The sequence below is a fragment of the Rosa chinensis genome, chromosome 2 (assembly GCF_002994745.2).
Source record: "Rosa chinensis cultivar Old Blush chromosome 2, RchiOBHm-V2, whole genome shotgun sequence".
In the NCBI taxonomy this organism is placed as follows: Eukaryota; Viridiplantae; Streptophyta; class Magnoliopsida; order Rosales; family Rosaceae; genus Rosa; species Rosa chinensis.
Genome location: NC_037089.1, coordinates 75,217,247 through 75,233,116, shown reverse-complemented (window position 1 = coordinate 75,233,116; position 15,870 = coordinate 75,217,247). Strand labels below are relative to the sequence as shown.

Below are 15,870 nucleotides of genomic sequence, written 5' to 3'. Positions count from 1 at the left end.
CTATTCTTATTCATGACACTTACCAAACGTAATGAAAACATTTTCAATGACGTTTTCAGAACGCCATGGCCTATTCTCATTCATGATACTTACCAAAAGTCATGAAAACATTTTCCATGACATTTTCAGAACGCCATGGCCAATTCTCATTCATGACACTTACCAAATGTCATGAAAACATTTTTAATGACGTTTTCAGAATGCCATGGCCTATTCTCATTCATGACACTTACCAAACGTCATGAAAAAATTTTAATGACATTTTCAGAATGCCATGAACTATTCTCATTCATGACACTTACCAAACGTCATGAAAGAATTTTAATGACATTTTTAGAATCCCATGACCTATTCTCATTCATGACACTTACCAAACGTCATGAAAACATTTTTAATGACGTTTTCAGAATGCCATGACCTATTCTTATTCATGACACTTACCAAACGTCATGAAAACATTTTCAATGACGTTTTCAGAATGTTATGACCTATTCTTATTCATGACACTTACCAAACGTAATGAAAACATTTTCAATGACGTTTTCAGAACGCCATGGCCTATTCTCATTCATGATACTTACCAAAAGTCATGAAAACATTTTCCATGACATTTTCAGAACGCCATGGCCAATTCTCATTCATGACACTTACCAAATGTCATGAAAACATTTTTAATGACGTTTTCAGAATGCCATGGCCTATTCTCATTCATGACACTTACCAAACGTCATGAAAAAATTTTAATGACATTTTCAGAATGCCATGACCTATTCTCATTCATGACACTTACCAAACGTCATGAAAACTTTTTTAATGACGTTTTCAGAATGCCATGACCTATTCTTATTCATGACACTTACTAAACGTCATGAAAACATTTTTAATGACGTTTGAAAAACGTCATAAGAGTGATGACGGTTTAAAAACGTCATTAAATAGTAAGACTTACAATGACATTTCGAAAACGTCATAAACTTGAGATGAAATTTTGATCCATGAAGTTTTCATCAGAAAACGTTATAGAAAGGGTATTTAATGACGTTTTTGAGCAAATGTCATCTAAACATTATCATTAAATGTCATATTTGTAGTAGTGTGTTATGGCTGCCGTATGTAAGAATTTTGCTTTTAATTAATTAGTCAAGTTTTTTTATTAAACTTTGTTTGACAAGAATCTAGTTAGCTATTGTCGATCCTCTTTTCTGGACGCTTTTGAGTTTAAAAGCCTCTAATGTGCATATGAAGTTTTCGAAGAGATTTTTTTAGTACTTTTGCCTTCTTCTTCTTTTTAAATTGAGATAATTACTGGTACACCTCTGCATTTATCATGCTTAATTAGAGGCTCTTGTAATCATTTTATTTATCCTAGTTCTGTATGCATCATTTTCTTCTAAATCCCAACAATATCAAAAAAGTATGTATAAAATGAGAAAACCAAATTTATTGATATACTACGGAAAAAAAAAATTATGACTCTGGCAAAGGAAGACATGCGAGGTGAAGGAGTTTAAGGGGAAAAAGAGCACTGTCGAGAAGGTTAGGCCATCTCCAGTATGATAGAGCTATATTGGGGCTAGGGTTATAATTTAGTCCCCGTAAATATTATTCTTTATTCATGAATAAGTGAACAATCTCCAATAAGGCTGAGGCGCTGAGCTAAATTTAGCAATTTCAAGTATTTTATAATTTTACATTATGCTTTTTAATTTTATTTTATTATAATAATATTTTAATATAGACTAAAATTAATTTTTGAGATAAAAATTATTTTTTAATGTGTATATTTAGATGAGGTAGAGGAATCTATGTGGTATTATTGATAACATTTTCGGATATGATTTGCTTGAGTTGCTTGATTATGTTTAATTGAGTTGCTTGATTATCTACTGTTGGATTGCAACAGCTATCTCATATGGGCCATTAGATTTTTTTTCAAATGCAAGCAGCATTGCATGGCGTCAGCAGCCATGATAATTGGAGCTTAATTGCTGTTGGTTTTCTGTGGGTTCCATAAGAGCCAAAGAGCCATCTCTAGGGCTATTTTCAGCCCTCCCCACACTTCTTTGGATCTGGACCCATTTATAGTTCTTTGGACGTTTTGTTATTGGAGTTCATAATTTAGAAAATACGGCTAGATATCTCATTTTGACCCTCTTATTGAAGATGGCTTTAGATCAATGATATTCACCTTTTCGGTCATCCTTATTGGGTACTCCTCATCGTACACTAACAGTGGACTCACTCGATGCAATAATAGAGACCACTTGTTACACAGTTAGTCAGTTATACTCTTGTAGCAGTAGATAGCAGAGTGTTAGATATGGAAACAGTTGTCAAGTCTGGCCCTATGGATCCAGTTGACGGTGCCGAGCCAACTTTATGAACAAGCTTTGTCTCTTCCCATTTGTACGGCTAGATTCGGTACTAAATCGATCCATTTTTACCCATGCCGCTGCCGAACTGACCTCCGTTGGTATGAGGATTTTCAAACCGCCACCGATCAGACATAGTCGGTATACCGATTGTCGGCAAGCTGAATTTTCGGTTGGTAGAGTTTGGTTTTGATTTGCCGGCGGAGATTCACTGATATTGGATTATTGGAGATGAGGATGATCTGATGATGTTGATTAATTTGATGACGGAATATGTTGTAATTAGAAGATCTGATGTTGATTTGATGGGGATTGGGGAGGAAGAAAAAACAAAAAAAGATGAGAAGAAGAATAGATGAAGCAGAATTGCAGAACTGCAGAACTAAACACAGAAGAAGAAGAAGAAGAAGAAGAAGAAGAAGAAGAAGAAGAAAGGTCGAAGACCAGAAGAGAGAGAGAACATTATGTTTTGTGTTTAATCTATCACCTAAGAAAAGTATAAATATAAAGTTTGTAGGGGTTATATCACTGGCAGCTCGTGCTCCAATGGTGGGGAGTTGAGTTGTTGTGAAAGAGGTTGGGGGTTCGAACCTCATGTCTTCCAAGTTTTATATATTTTGTATAATTATTCTGTATCGCCTAAAAAGAATATAAATATAAAGTTTGTAAGTATTATATTGAGCCATTGAGGACAGCTCGTGCTCTAGTGGTGGGGAGCTGAGCTGTTGTGAGAGAGGTTGGATGTTCGAACCTCACCTCTTCCAAGGCTTTATATTTATTTTGCATAATTATTCGGTATATGTCATACCGTAGCGAATGGAGCCAAACAGCACGGCTCAGCCTAGCCGACAAATTGGTTCGGGTCGGTTCAAAAGTCGGCATGTTCGGTTGCTTTCGACCCATTTTGCCAGCCCTACCCATTTGTATGAGTAGAGCCTGGGCATGTTTCTAACTTCTAACCACTGACGATGCATTTAAACTCAGCATTCATCAACATGGGCGGAACTAGAATTTATAAGTTGGGGTTGGAGAAAATAAAACTATGTATATATTTTTTTTTTATAAAACTATGTATATGTAAATGAAAGATCAATTTTAAATACCTTTTTATTTTTCTTTTAAAATTTCATCTACAAATCAACAAAATTCTATGAAGCGACATCCGGAGAGAAAATAAGTTGTGTTTCATATTAGTGAATATTACAATAACCTTATTACTATGGCGTTTAAACATTTTGCAATTTTACATTGATTAACAAAAAATAATTCTGCTCCCTTCTTATATTCATTAATACATTTTTTTGTAACTCATAAAATTCACCATAACATTATTTATTTATTTATTTTATTGTGGGTGGACTTGAAGATGTTTGTGCGTGTGTCCCCGCCGGGTGGGTGGGGTTCAACAAATTGAATTCAGGGGGGCCGGTCCAGGCCTAGATCGGCATGGTGCTAAAACTCATAATCATGGTGAAAACAACTAGAAGAGTGAAATCTACACTCTGTTTTACAATGGTTGTCTATAGTATTTGGATGTTTATCATACACTTATTTACATCTAATTGAACCAAAGTTACAATGTAGTTGAACCAAATTTACAACATTGACAACAAAGTTATCACATTTGTTTTACACATTTACATATAATTGAACCAAATTACCACATCGACAACAATTTGTTTATAAACTTATAAAAATATAGTAGGTGGAGTAATTACCTCTAATATAACTAAAATTACCCAAAAAATAACTCTATTTACCACAATGACAATAAAATTGTTGTCAAATTTATAAATGAGTGTATCACATACATGCGGGTACTGTAGAATTTCCTCTATTATACAATCCACATTCATACTTTCCCTTTTTTTTATTGAAATGTTTATAAAAAGACAAAACTAAGTTACTAAAGAGAAAAGTTTAAGTTACTTAAAAAAAAATGAAGTATGGATTATAAAAAGAGAATGGTGAACTTTACTTAGGGGTCGTCAACGGGCCGGGCCGGGCCTTGCTATATTTTTAAATAATTGCGGGCCGGGCCGGGCCGGGCTTTATTAAAAATCAAAGGATCCAAGCCCGTCCATATAAAGCGGGCCTTGCGGGCTTTTTCGGGCCGGGCCGGGCTTGGCCTTGCGGGCTTTTTTGGGCCGGGCCTTGCGGGCTTTATTTATAAATAAATATTTAAAGACACAAGTTTTTTTTTTTTTAATCAAGCTTTGGAAATTCAATGGATAAAGATCAAATACAACCAAAGATAACATATCTATATAACTATATTGTACCCAAAAAAATCTATATTTATATATAGATACTAATTTATTGATAAATAAATTTTTAAAGACACTAATTTTTTATAAATCTATATTTATATATCATACACTCCAAAGAGCAACCCCTATCAATTCAAAGAAAATGGAAAAACCGACCGTTGGATGAGTTTATTACAATAAATTATGAGTGTTGTAAAAAATTTAGCCAATTTCACCATATTTTCGAATCCGATCGGATTAGTCAACCGTAGACACTTATATGTTTTATTGGTTGACCGATGCCGTGACAACCTCGAAACGTGCTTATTTTTTCACATCACGTTTGTATATATTCCATCAATGGATGTGAGTGGACATAAGATAAAAAAAATTAATTTTAATTACAAACACATTGGTCTATACCAATTTTCCTCCTAAAGTTGTATGACATATTCGTTGTATTTAAATTGTTTAGGTTCATTCTAAAACAATCATGAAGTGGAAAATGAATTCAAAGAAACCAACCGCTCGATTGAGAGATTGTAATGTTTTATGGTGGTTGTAGAAAATCCAGCCAATTTGGTTATCGTTTCGAATTCGATCAACTAGGTCAAACTTAGTAACTCTTATAAACCTATATTTATATATCATATAATCCAAAGAGCAACCCATATCAATTCAAAGAAAATGGAAAAACCGACCGTTGGATGAGTTTATTACAATAAATTATAAGTGTGGTACAAAATTTAGCCAATTTCACCATATTTTCGAATCCGATCGAATTGGTCAACCGATATGTAGAATATATATATATATATGCACATATTCTATATAGAATAATAGAATTATAAGAACTTCCACACACACACACACACACACACACACACACACATATATATATATATATATATATTATATATATATATATAAACACACACACACACACACATATATATATATATATATATTATATATATATATAAACACACACACACACACACACACACATATATATATATATTATATATATATATAAACACACACACACACATATATATATCTCTATATATATATATATATATAAACACACACACACACACACACACACACATATATATATATATATATATATCTATATATATATATATAAACACACACACACACACACATATATATCTATATATATATAAACACACACACACATATATAAATATATATACATATATATAAACACACACACACATATAATATATATCTATATATATATATTTATTATGTGGTAATGCATATATATCTTTTCTATATATATAACACACACACACACACACATATATATATATAAACACACACACAAATATATATCTATGTGTGAGTGTGTGTGTATATATATATTTATAAACACACACACACATATCTACACACACACATATATATATATATATATAATATTTTACGGGCTTTTACGGGCCGGGTCTAGCGGGCCTTTGGCGGGCCTGGCCTACGGGCCCGGCTGAGTTTTTGCGGGCTTTAGGCGGGCCGGCCCTCGGCCCACCTAGGCGGGCTTTTGCGGGTTTTTTGACTGGCCGGGCCGGGCTAAAAGCCCTCAGGGCCGGCGGGCCTCCATCGGCCCACTTGATCCGCGGGCTTTTTGATGAGGCCTAACTTTACTCCCTAAAAACTAGAGAGAATCTTGCGTAGGGCACCCGCACGGACACGTGGTGGGGAAGGCCAATCACTGCCCAATAGGGAGGGTGTTTTGGGTATTGCACTTCAGAGAGCAGAGACAGTTTTGGAAAAGATGGAAAATTTCCTCTCTTCTGATTGGGGGCAGTAAAGACACGTGGTGGGAAACCCCCACCTAAGAATTTCTCTAATCTAAGGCTTTTATACTAAACAGCTGCTGCAACAGAATTCACCAAGTCGATCTCGAGATGTTTGACACTTGGTCTTCGATCATCTTAACACGTGGAACAACACCGTTCCGCCCCTGCTTGATGAGCTAGGAACCACTCATATATTGTTTGAGTACACTGGTGTGTTAAATAATTGTGCCCTTCTTTTGAGTCTTGCATACAGGGGGTGCTTGTTTGCAGTAACTGACTGGAAGAAGGAGATTTTGACCCCAAAAAAAAAACCTAGGAGAAGGAGATGAGTGCTACAGTAGTCGAAAGCAGAGAATGGTACTTGGCTGCTTATGCTCCTGAAGGTATTCCAACTTCAGATCATCTGAAAATTCGCTGCGTCTCGCTGGCCCTTGATGCAATCCCTGAACAACATGTCGTCCTTGAGACGCTTTTCGTGTCCGTTGAACCATACCTGCGTGGCAGAATGACCGGCCTGGAAGAAGGGCTATACTTTGCGCAGTTCAACCTTAACGAGGTTCAGATCGATTATTTCTCGGTTTTATTTCTTTCCATACATTTTCTGTGGTGTTGATGTTCATATAATATGCAGGTAGTTTCAGCATTTGGTGTTGGAAGAGTAATTATGTCAAAGGATAGTGACTATGGTGAAGGTGACATAGTGATCTGTCCTTCCACATCTTTTGCCGAGTACTGTGTGGTATCATCCCAGAATTTAAGAAAGGTGGAGCCAAATGCTGGGATTCCATTGCCTGAATATCTCGGTTTGTTAGGTAATTTGCTTCTGTTATTACTTATTAGCATTATACCATCCAATCTTATTACAATGTTTCTACTTACTATTATGCTTCAAAGAGAGTTTCACATACTTAACTCCAAAACATAGTAGAACTTTCGATGATCCTGATATTACGGAATATTATACTTCCGTATTAGGGATACCTGGGTTGGCAGCGTGGGTGGGAATAGAGGTGATCGCGGAGCCAATAAAAGCAGGGTCGAATGTGTTCATATCAGCTGCGGCCAGTGCCGTTGGGATTTATGCAGGGCAGTTGGCCAAGCTTAAAGGCTGTCGAGTAGTTGGAAGCACTGGAACTGACGACAAGGTAAGAAATTCGTTGAGTACGTATTATTGCGATTGTTGAAATGTCAACAGTGCATTGAGGGAAGAGTTCATAATTGCATTAATTAGCTATTTGGGCTCACTTGAAAAGTGGCAAAATCAAAGCCCGTTGTTATTTGTAAAGATCCATTCGATGGCCCACTAACTATTGCATTTAGACAAGAAGAACAAATGTTTTGTTTCCTATAAGAGAGTTTCTATTGGGACTTCCAAATCTGCTCACTTGACCTTACTCTATTATGAATTATTAAATGACATATATAACCTACTATAAAATGACTATTAAGGACAATAATATACCAAAAAATATTATATTTATTTTTTGTAAACTTTCCAATTCAATAATATTAGATTGTATTCCTTATTATTTTCCTTATATATTTTCATTTTTCAATTTCACTACATACTCATTAAAGCATTCATATATATTTAATAATAATTAAAAATATGATTAAGATCATGTGACATAAAAATGTATAATATATATGTTGAACGCATATTGGTGAGGGAAAACAAAATAAATCATCTTATGATTTATGACCTAAATCTAAGTCAATCCATTATATTTTAGGAAAAAAAATTTATTTAAATAATTAACCATGTGGTACAAAAAATACAAAAAAAAAATAAACATTAAAAAACAAATGATTTTTTTTTAGAATAAAAACAAAATGATTTCTTCATTTTTTTTTGCACAGCTAAAATAGAAGAAAAAAAAACATAATAGTTCATGGCATTTTCTTATTGATTAGACATTAATTTTTGAAACTCAAGTTTGATTAAGAAATGTATATTTAGTTAAGATTTATAGAGTGATTAAATAATTGAAATGACTAAATTTTTTATTTTAAAGATAATTAATAATTTGTTTGCAAATTATATGAGTGAGGTTATTTGAGGAAGTTTAGAGAGGTTTAGTGAGTAAATTTAGTATTTGAAAATTTGATAAGAGGTGTAAAAAGCATAGAGGTCAAGTGAGCAAATTTGGAGGTTCAAATAGAAAAACTCTTCCTATTATCGGATACTCAAGAAACAAATGTCTTGATAAGAGATTAAGAGAGAATGAAATTAATTAACTTAATACCGAGATAGTAATTGGATTAAAGTTTTCACTATCGAAACTTACTGTTCACTTTAATGAGTGGTGCTATTCACACACCTATTTTCTCTATTCACACGGCCCCATGTATTTTTCTATTACTTTAATTCAATTTTTTTTTACAAATTACCCTAACTACCATCCTTTTTAATTTTAATTTTATTTTTTATATTTGGCAAGTCAATCATGAATCAAACATCATTATACAGTAAATCAATTTTTTTTACCTATAATGAAGGAAAAATAATACGTTCATTAAGTGGAAGGAACTGTATTATTAAACAAGGAATATGCTTTCTAGGTAATTACATTTATTCAAATGAATCCAAATTACAAAGATCTTCCAAGCAACACTAATTTTCTGCAGTAAATATGGTTTTCCTCTTCACACTCTGATTGTTAGGTAGAAAGGTACTAGACCTAATTCAACATTGTGAAGAGAATGCAAATCCAATAGCTAGTTGGTTATTTAGAGTATTAGTTACAGTTACTGAATTGAAATATATAGATGGTTGGTTGATGGGGTAGCAGTTACAAAACCATAATATATCAAACCGATTGAAATCTTGTCTAATATTTTACCCTTATCTTGTGAATGTCATTGCTAATTAAGAAGAAGTAGAAGAAGAAGAAAAAAAAAAACAAGTAAACAAACCTTATTGGCAAGACAAAATGCTATTTGTGAAAAGTCCAGCACTTAGTGTGGTAAAGTTTAGAGCTCAGATGAAAAATCACTATGTGACTGAATTTGGGAATTTAGGTATGTCATTACTGCTATATAGAATTGAAGAAAGGTATAAGCATATCACCTAAACTAAAGGAGATCCAAAACCTCTCACATCTACTTCAGCAATGTTAATTCAAAATACCATTCCCAGTGTTTTAGCCATTGTTTCACTGGTGGAATTAAGCATTCTATAGAGTATTCTATAGAATGGTGATATGGCCAATTTGTTCAACCCTTAATTTAATATATGTCTGGTGTAGCGAAAATATAAAACAATTATAAGAATGTATTATGCAAGGCTAGAATAATCAAAATATGATCGAACATACAATTGTCAACAATAAGGGATTAGAATTTGAGAATGATTGACTTGCCAGATAGAAAGAAAAAAAAAATTGCAAGAGGGGATAGTAAGGGTAATTTGTAAAAAAAAAAAAACAATTTGAATTAAAGTAAGGGGAAATGATTATTTACCCAATTTTAGCTTCAAAATTGCCCACTTACCCAAACACTCTAAGAGATTATTTCCCTAATACCCAATTAAGTATTTTTTTATTTTTATTTTATTTTTTGGGGGACAATTTTGCCTTCTCCTTCTTTGTCACTTAATGAGAGAAGTCATCGGAGACCTTGCCGGACTCTGGTGACCAATGGCGGTCGGGGACTCCAGTGACCGGTGACCGGAATCTCGAATCCAGTACTGGACTAGTGACTGGATTCCGGCGTCTCAATTTATTGCCTCAAATAATACCCAGTAATCATATTATTGTCCCCCAATAAATATATTATTGCTCCTCAATATATAACAAGTTTATTGGGGATCAATAATTAGTGAAAAATGAAGATGTTTTGAATTTTGAAAGCTTTCGGAGGTTTACCAAATAAATAATTTTATTATTGGCTCCTAATAATCTTATTATTGCCCTAATAAACATTTTATTGCCCCCCAGTAATCTTTTTATTTATTTTGTTTCGGGTTTTCACGGAGGTGGTGAAAACAGACCGACCCTAGTAATCTCATTATTGGGTCCCAACAATCTTATTATTGCCAATCATCCTTCCCTAGAGGACTTTCAAACCCGATTGACCTACAAAGCAGATCAATCACCTCCAACCCTACTTTCTCCAAAGCACGACTGAACTCGCTTAGAGAAGCCAAGGACAACCCAGCAGACTCGGTATAACACAACTCGTTGAGACAAAACGACTTGCCGAGTCTGTCCACGTCAGCATTGTCAACTTCATCTCCTTCCTCAAACCCAATAGGCCAGTTCCTCGGGAAACTCGCTTGTTTCTTCTCCCTGGGTAGGTCAAAGAGCGATAGTGCTTCCAACTCGGCCGAGTTAGCGAGTTGGGGAGGGATGGAGCTGTCGGTGAGCTGGAAGAACCCCAGTTTCGAGGAGATGGATTGGATCGAGCTTGGGACAAAGAGATCACCGGAACCGGAGGACACGTGGCTGACTGTGCGAGGCGCGTGGGGAGGGAAAGGGTGGGTGGAAGACGGTGGAGCATGATCGAAAGGGCGTCATCCGCGGCTAATGTGGACATGGTTTTGTCCGACTGCTGGGCCGACGAAGTTGGTGGCGGAGCTGACGTGGAGAGAGAGAGAGAGAGAGAGAGAGAGAGAGAGAGAGAGAGAGAGAGAGAGAGAGAGAGAGAGAGAGAAACTGGAGGTGGAGATCGAGAGATTGGGGAGATAGAGGGAGATCAGGGAGAGATGAAGGAGAGAGAGGGTGTCAGTGGCGTGGAGAGTGAGGAGATAGAGGAAATAGTGGCATCTATATAGTTTCTTAATCACACGAAGGGCAAAACTGTTAATAGATGTTAGATTGGGTAAATATGGTTAAAAAACTCTTAGTGGAGTATATGGGCATTTTTTAAGCTGAAATTAGGTAAGTGGTCACGGCTCCTTAAAGTAATAAATACATAGAAGGTGTGTGTGAATAACACCACCCTTCTTTAATTTGTATTAATAAGGAGAAATCTCATTTTCATATCAATTAATCTCAGGTAGTGCTACGTTGTATGTTCACTCTCTCTTCTTTTTTTTCTTTTTTTTTTGTATTTGCTTGCCTTGGTTATGACATTGTAGGCTTTAATTAAACACTTTAGTTGATCTAGGTATTTGTAAGATTTTCAAAAACTTAATTAAGTAGGGGAATGAAATTCACACTTCCTATTTTATAATCCACACTTAGGGATGACAATAATTCCCATCGAGTATTCGACCCTAACGGGGAGAAATTCGGGTAACTGGGATGGGGATCCCCAATATTTGATTTTTGAAATCAGATACGGGGCGAGGATGGTATTTTGATCCCTATTCCCATACCCACCCAATAAGAATTATCTAAAATATATATATATATATATATATATAATATGATATTATTTATAAATAAATATTTATGTAAACTTCATCTTTTTGTCAATATTTAAATTTGAGAGAATTTTAAGAACAGTACATGAACTTAAGGCTACTCCGAATTTTGGTGTCCAACGTTTATATAACCCAAAATAAGTACATGAACTTTTAATCCCGACCCAGTTTTCATACATGCCGTCACTAACACCGTTAACATCTATGCCACATGACATATTAATAAGGCATAGGTGTTAACGGTGTTTCTGACGGCATGTATGAAAACTGGGTCGGGAATAAAAGTTCATGTACTTATTTTGGGTTATATAAACGTTGGGCACCAAAATTCGGAGTGGCCTTAAGTTCATGTACTGTTCTTAAAAATTTCCCTTTTAATTTTGTCAATATATTATTGTTTTTTTTTTTAAGCGAGACTTGTATTTGTATTTGTTTGATTGAAATGAAGAATTTATTTTATTTTGATGTTTGATTTTTTTTTATTTTAACTTCATATTTTACAACTCATAATTATTTGTATGAATTTTTATATAATAAATTAGTAATATTGTTAACCGGGATGAGGCGGGAATGGGGACCTGATCTCCAATGGGGACGGGGACGGGAAATCCCTAGTTTCTTATTATGAGGATTGGAGCGGGTAAGGGGATGATGGATAAAGTCGGGTATGGAGACCCTACCCTCCTCATTGCCATCCCTATACCACACTCTATGTTTTTTTTTTTTTTAGTATCATAACATCACATGTTTTACAATCCATACAATAAAAATATAAAACTTAATATATTTAAAAAAACAAAAAAAAAACATAAAGTGTGAACACATTAGGAATGTGAAATTCACTCCTCATTAAGTATTGTGGACTTCACTAATATAGTTGCAACTTATATATTTATTTGCCTTGATATAAAGCATTCCAATATGCATGCATGGGACATGATAAGTTGGCGATTCGAAACAGTACACATACCCAAAAAAATCTAGCTACTACATACTACATAGGCCAGGGAGGAAATCACCTGTCCCCAAATCTTCTATCCCAACCCTGTCCCATTAATAATAATTTGACACGTGTTATTCCACTCAACAAGAGCTAACACCGTTAACAATTAGTTTTTAAAAAAAAAAACTTAGAAAACCCAGAACAATCAACTGAGGGGTTTACTCTTTTTGCTGCTGAATCCATCTTACCAAACCAAACACTTGGCATCTTCTCTTGTTTCTGTAAGACTGAATAAACATGTATCTTTTGATCATTTCATAATTTAAATTTCTCAGTAAAACCCATGTCCTCAACCTTTGCCATAAACCCTGAGAGTCACAGCAATATCAATCTCTCCCCACCACCACAAGTCTAATTGCAGGCTCCTACGAGAAAAGCCCCATTGGAATCAAGCTCAAACCCCAAAACACGGAAATCCGAAGACACAATCCAGCTCTACAACCTGTCACATGCCACCTCCGTCGGCTTCCTCAACGACCACACCCACGCCCACCGTCGCATCCGTTTCCTTTTTCATCCGTTCCAATCTCTCCGTCCCCCTCACCTCGTCTCCGGTGACGCCGACGGTTCGTTCTGCATCTACGAGGCCGACCCCTTCATCCTCCTCAAGAGCCTCAAGCCGCACAGGAAGGCAATGAGCGACTCGTCATTGCAACCATTCAAAAGCTGGCTTTGACTGTCTGTGGGTTTGGATATATGTTAAGCTTGGCTTTACAGAAAGAAGAGAAGATGATAAGTTCTGGGTTTGGTAAGATCAATTATGTTAACAAATGCAGAAGCTGGGTTGATTGTTTTAGTCCAAGTTTGTTTCTGTTTTTTTTTTTTTTTTGAAAGGCATGTTTTTGTTTTTTTAACTAATTGTCAAATTATAATTAGAGGGACAAGGTTGGGATAGAGAATTTGGGGACAGGTGATTTCCTTCCCATAGTCCATTGGAGCTAGACATGACAATTAACTAGCAGTTCAGATCATTAAAACGGATCGTGATATGAATATAAAACAAAACAAAAAAATTCTTATTTAAAAATTTGTTTTAATGACTACTATTTTAAATCTTGAAATTTCTATTGGGCACTCTACTATAAGGAATTTATGCAAAAATGTATATGGACCTTATAAAACATGTATTCTGATTAGGGTTCAAATCAGTTATTAGCCTTATCAACTTCGAAACCATAACTTTCAGTTTCAAAATGGAGTTTCCAATTACCAACCAAATTTTTTTGATATTTAATCATATCAACCAAATTTGGTATTTCGGTATTACCAACTTTAGGACAAATATTTATTTGCAATATAAATTAGAATTAACAATATTAGATAAGCTGTCGAAAACTTTGTATTCATTTGCTTATTTGATTATATAGCTCTATATACATATATATATATATATATATATATATATGTGTTTTAGTCATTTTCAATAAAACTAGTTATTTTACGATCTTTTACTATATATGTTACTTAAAATGCATGTACTATTAATATAATATTAGCATAATTGCTAATACTATCATGAAAATAATTTGTTTGTATTTCTTAATATACATGTATATATTGAAAACTAGAATACATATGATAGCAATCATGTAGAGTCGATATTTACAAAAACCAAACCAATCTTTTCAGTAATATTTGATTTTTGTTTTATTGGTTTCGATTATTAAAAAGTCAGTTTACCAAACTTAAAATATCGATCGGTTGGTATTCGATCGGTTTGATAATTACGATGGCATCCCCTAATTTTGATCATTACAATGCTGAATCAATCATTTATAATTTCATGAATATGATAATGCACTCAATTACAATGTTGTAAACCCAATAATTACTTTAGTTTTACTTTATCAGGATGCATTCTTAGAAAACCTTTTGTTTTGATTATTGTTGAAAAATTATGGTTCTTAGGTAAAGCTTATCAAAGAGGAATTTGGATATGATGATGCCTTCAACTACCACACAGAGAAAGATTACGATGCTGCTTTAACCAGGTAATTACTAATTATTAACTCTTTTCAATTACATTTTATGTGTATCATGGCTTAAAAATGTATGAATGAAACAATGTGAAAGTGGAATTGTTTACAGGTATTTCCCAAATGGAATTGATATATATCTTGACAATGTTGGTGGTAAAATGCTCGAGGCTGTTCTCAACCATGTCAACAAGCATGCAAAGGTCTCCCTTTGTGGCATGATATCTGGCTACAACAAGGTGATGAATTAATACCATTTGTATTCATCTGCATTATTACACATAGATACTGTCAAATTAGGTTATGTTTGTCTAAGCATGAATATGATGTATTCAATTGCACATGCAAATTTATAAAACGACATGTTATTGAAAATTGAAATAAGGGGCGTGCGTCATATGCATGTTAATTTGGCTGGTTTTTCAAGTAGTAGTGCCAAATTTATAAACTTTGTCTATTTTTGGTGCAGGTATGGACTGAGAGGGAGGGAGTGAGGAATCTGCTGAATCTGATCGGCAAACAAGTGAAGATGCAAGGGTACATGGTGGGTTCGTACTTTGATCGTTTTGGAGATTTTGAAAAGGAGATGGAGAGCCATCTAAAGGAAGGCAAGATTGTTTCTAAGATCAAAATCGTCCATGGAGTTGAAAATTTCTTGGAGAGCTTAGGGTCACTGTTTACCAGCTCAAATATTGGGAAAATAGTAATCCAAGTCAAGTAATTAGGGTGTCACTACCATGGGCTTTATATGCATTTTAAGTTATATGCTACACACAAAAAAATTATGTAATAAAAATGTGGCATATCGAACCAAAGTGTTGGAAATTTTATGATTTAAAATTAAAATATATTTTATTTATTTTGGGGTTATTTTTATTTTGTGTTTATTTCTCTATTTATGGTTTAACAGTTTTATGTTTTAAATATATGATTATTATTTGACCGTTATATGGTTTATGAGGCTAATTATGGTCATGATAGGTGTGGCCTATATAAGGGTACATGGCTAGAGTTGGAAGGCATATGGTTGGAAGGCATGTGTGGTTGGACATATTGTCAGATATGAAATGTCGAGATGG

General features: G+C 34.4%; 1 protein-coding gene across 1 annotated transcript; it reads left to right on the top strand.

The window, feature by feature from the left end:
- Positions 1 to 6,697: 6,697 nt before the first annotated feature.
- Positions 6,698 to 15,587, top strand: LOC112185004 (2-alkenal reductase (NADP(+)-dependent)). Its single transcript, XM_024323220.2, has 6 exons — positions 6,698 to 7,000; positions 7,076 to 7,256; positions 7,420 to 7,589; positions 14,724 to 14,806; positions 14,904 to 15,030; positions 15,261 to 15,587. Exons 1-6 carry the CDS (start codon positions 6,770 to 6,772, stop codon positions 15,510 to 15,512), a joined length of 1,044 nt encoding a protein of 347 aa, XP_024178988.1. The 5' UTR covers positions 6,698 to 6,769; the 3' UTR covers positions 15,513 to 15,587.
- Positions 15,588 to 15,870: the final 283 nt, after the last annotated feature.

Coding starts and splice junctions, on each gene's coding strand:
- LOC112185004 (XM_024323220.2), top strand. CDS start 6,770: ATGAGTGCTACAGTAGTCGAAAGCAGAGAATGGTACTTGGCTGCTTAT. Junction 7,001..7,075: donor CGCAGTTCAACCTTAACGAG/GTTCAGATCGAT, acceptor TATAATATGCAG/GTAGTTTCAGCATTTGGTGT. Junction 7,257..7,419: donor TGAATATCTCGGTTTGTTAG/GTAATTTGCTTC, acceptor CTTCCGTATTAG/GGATACCTGGGTTGGCAGCG.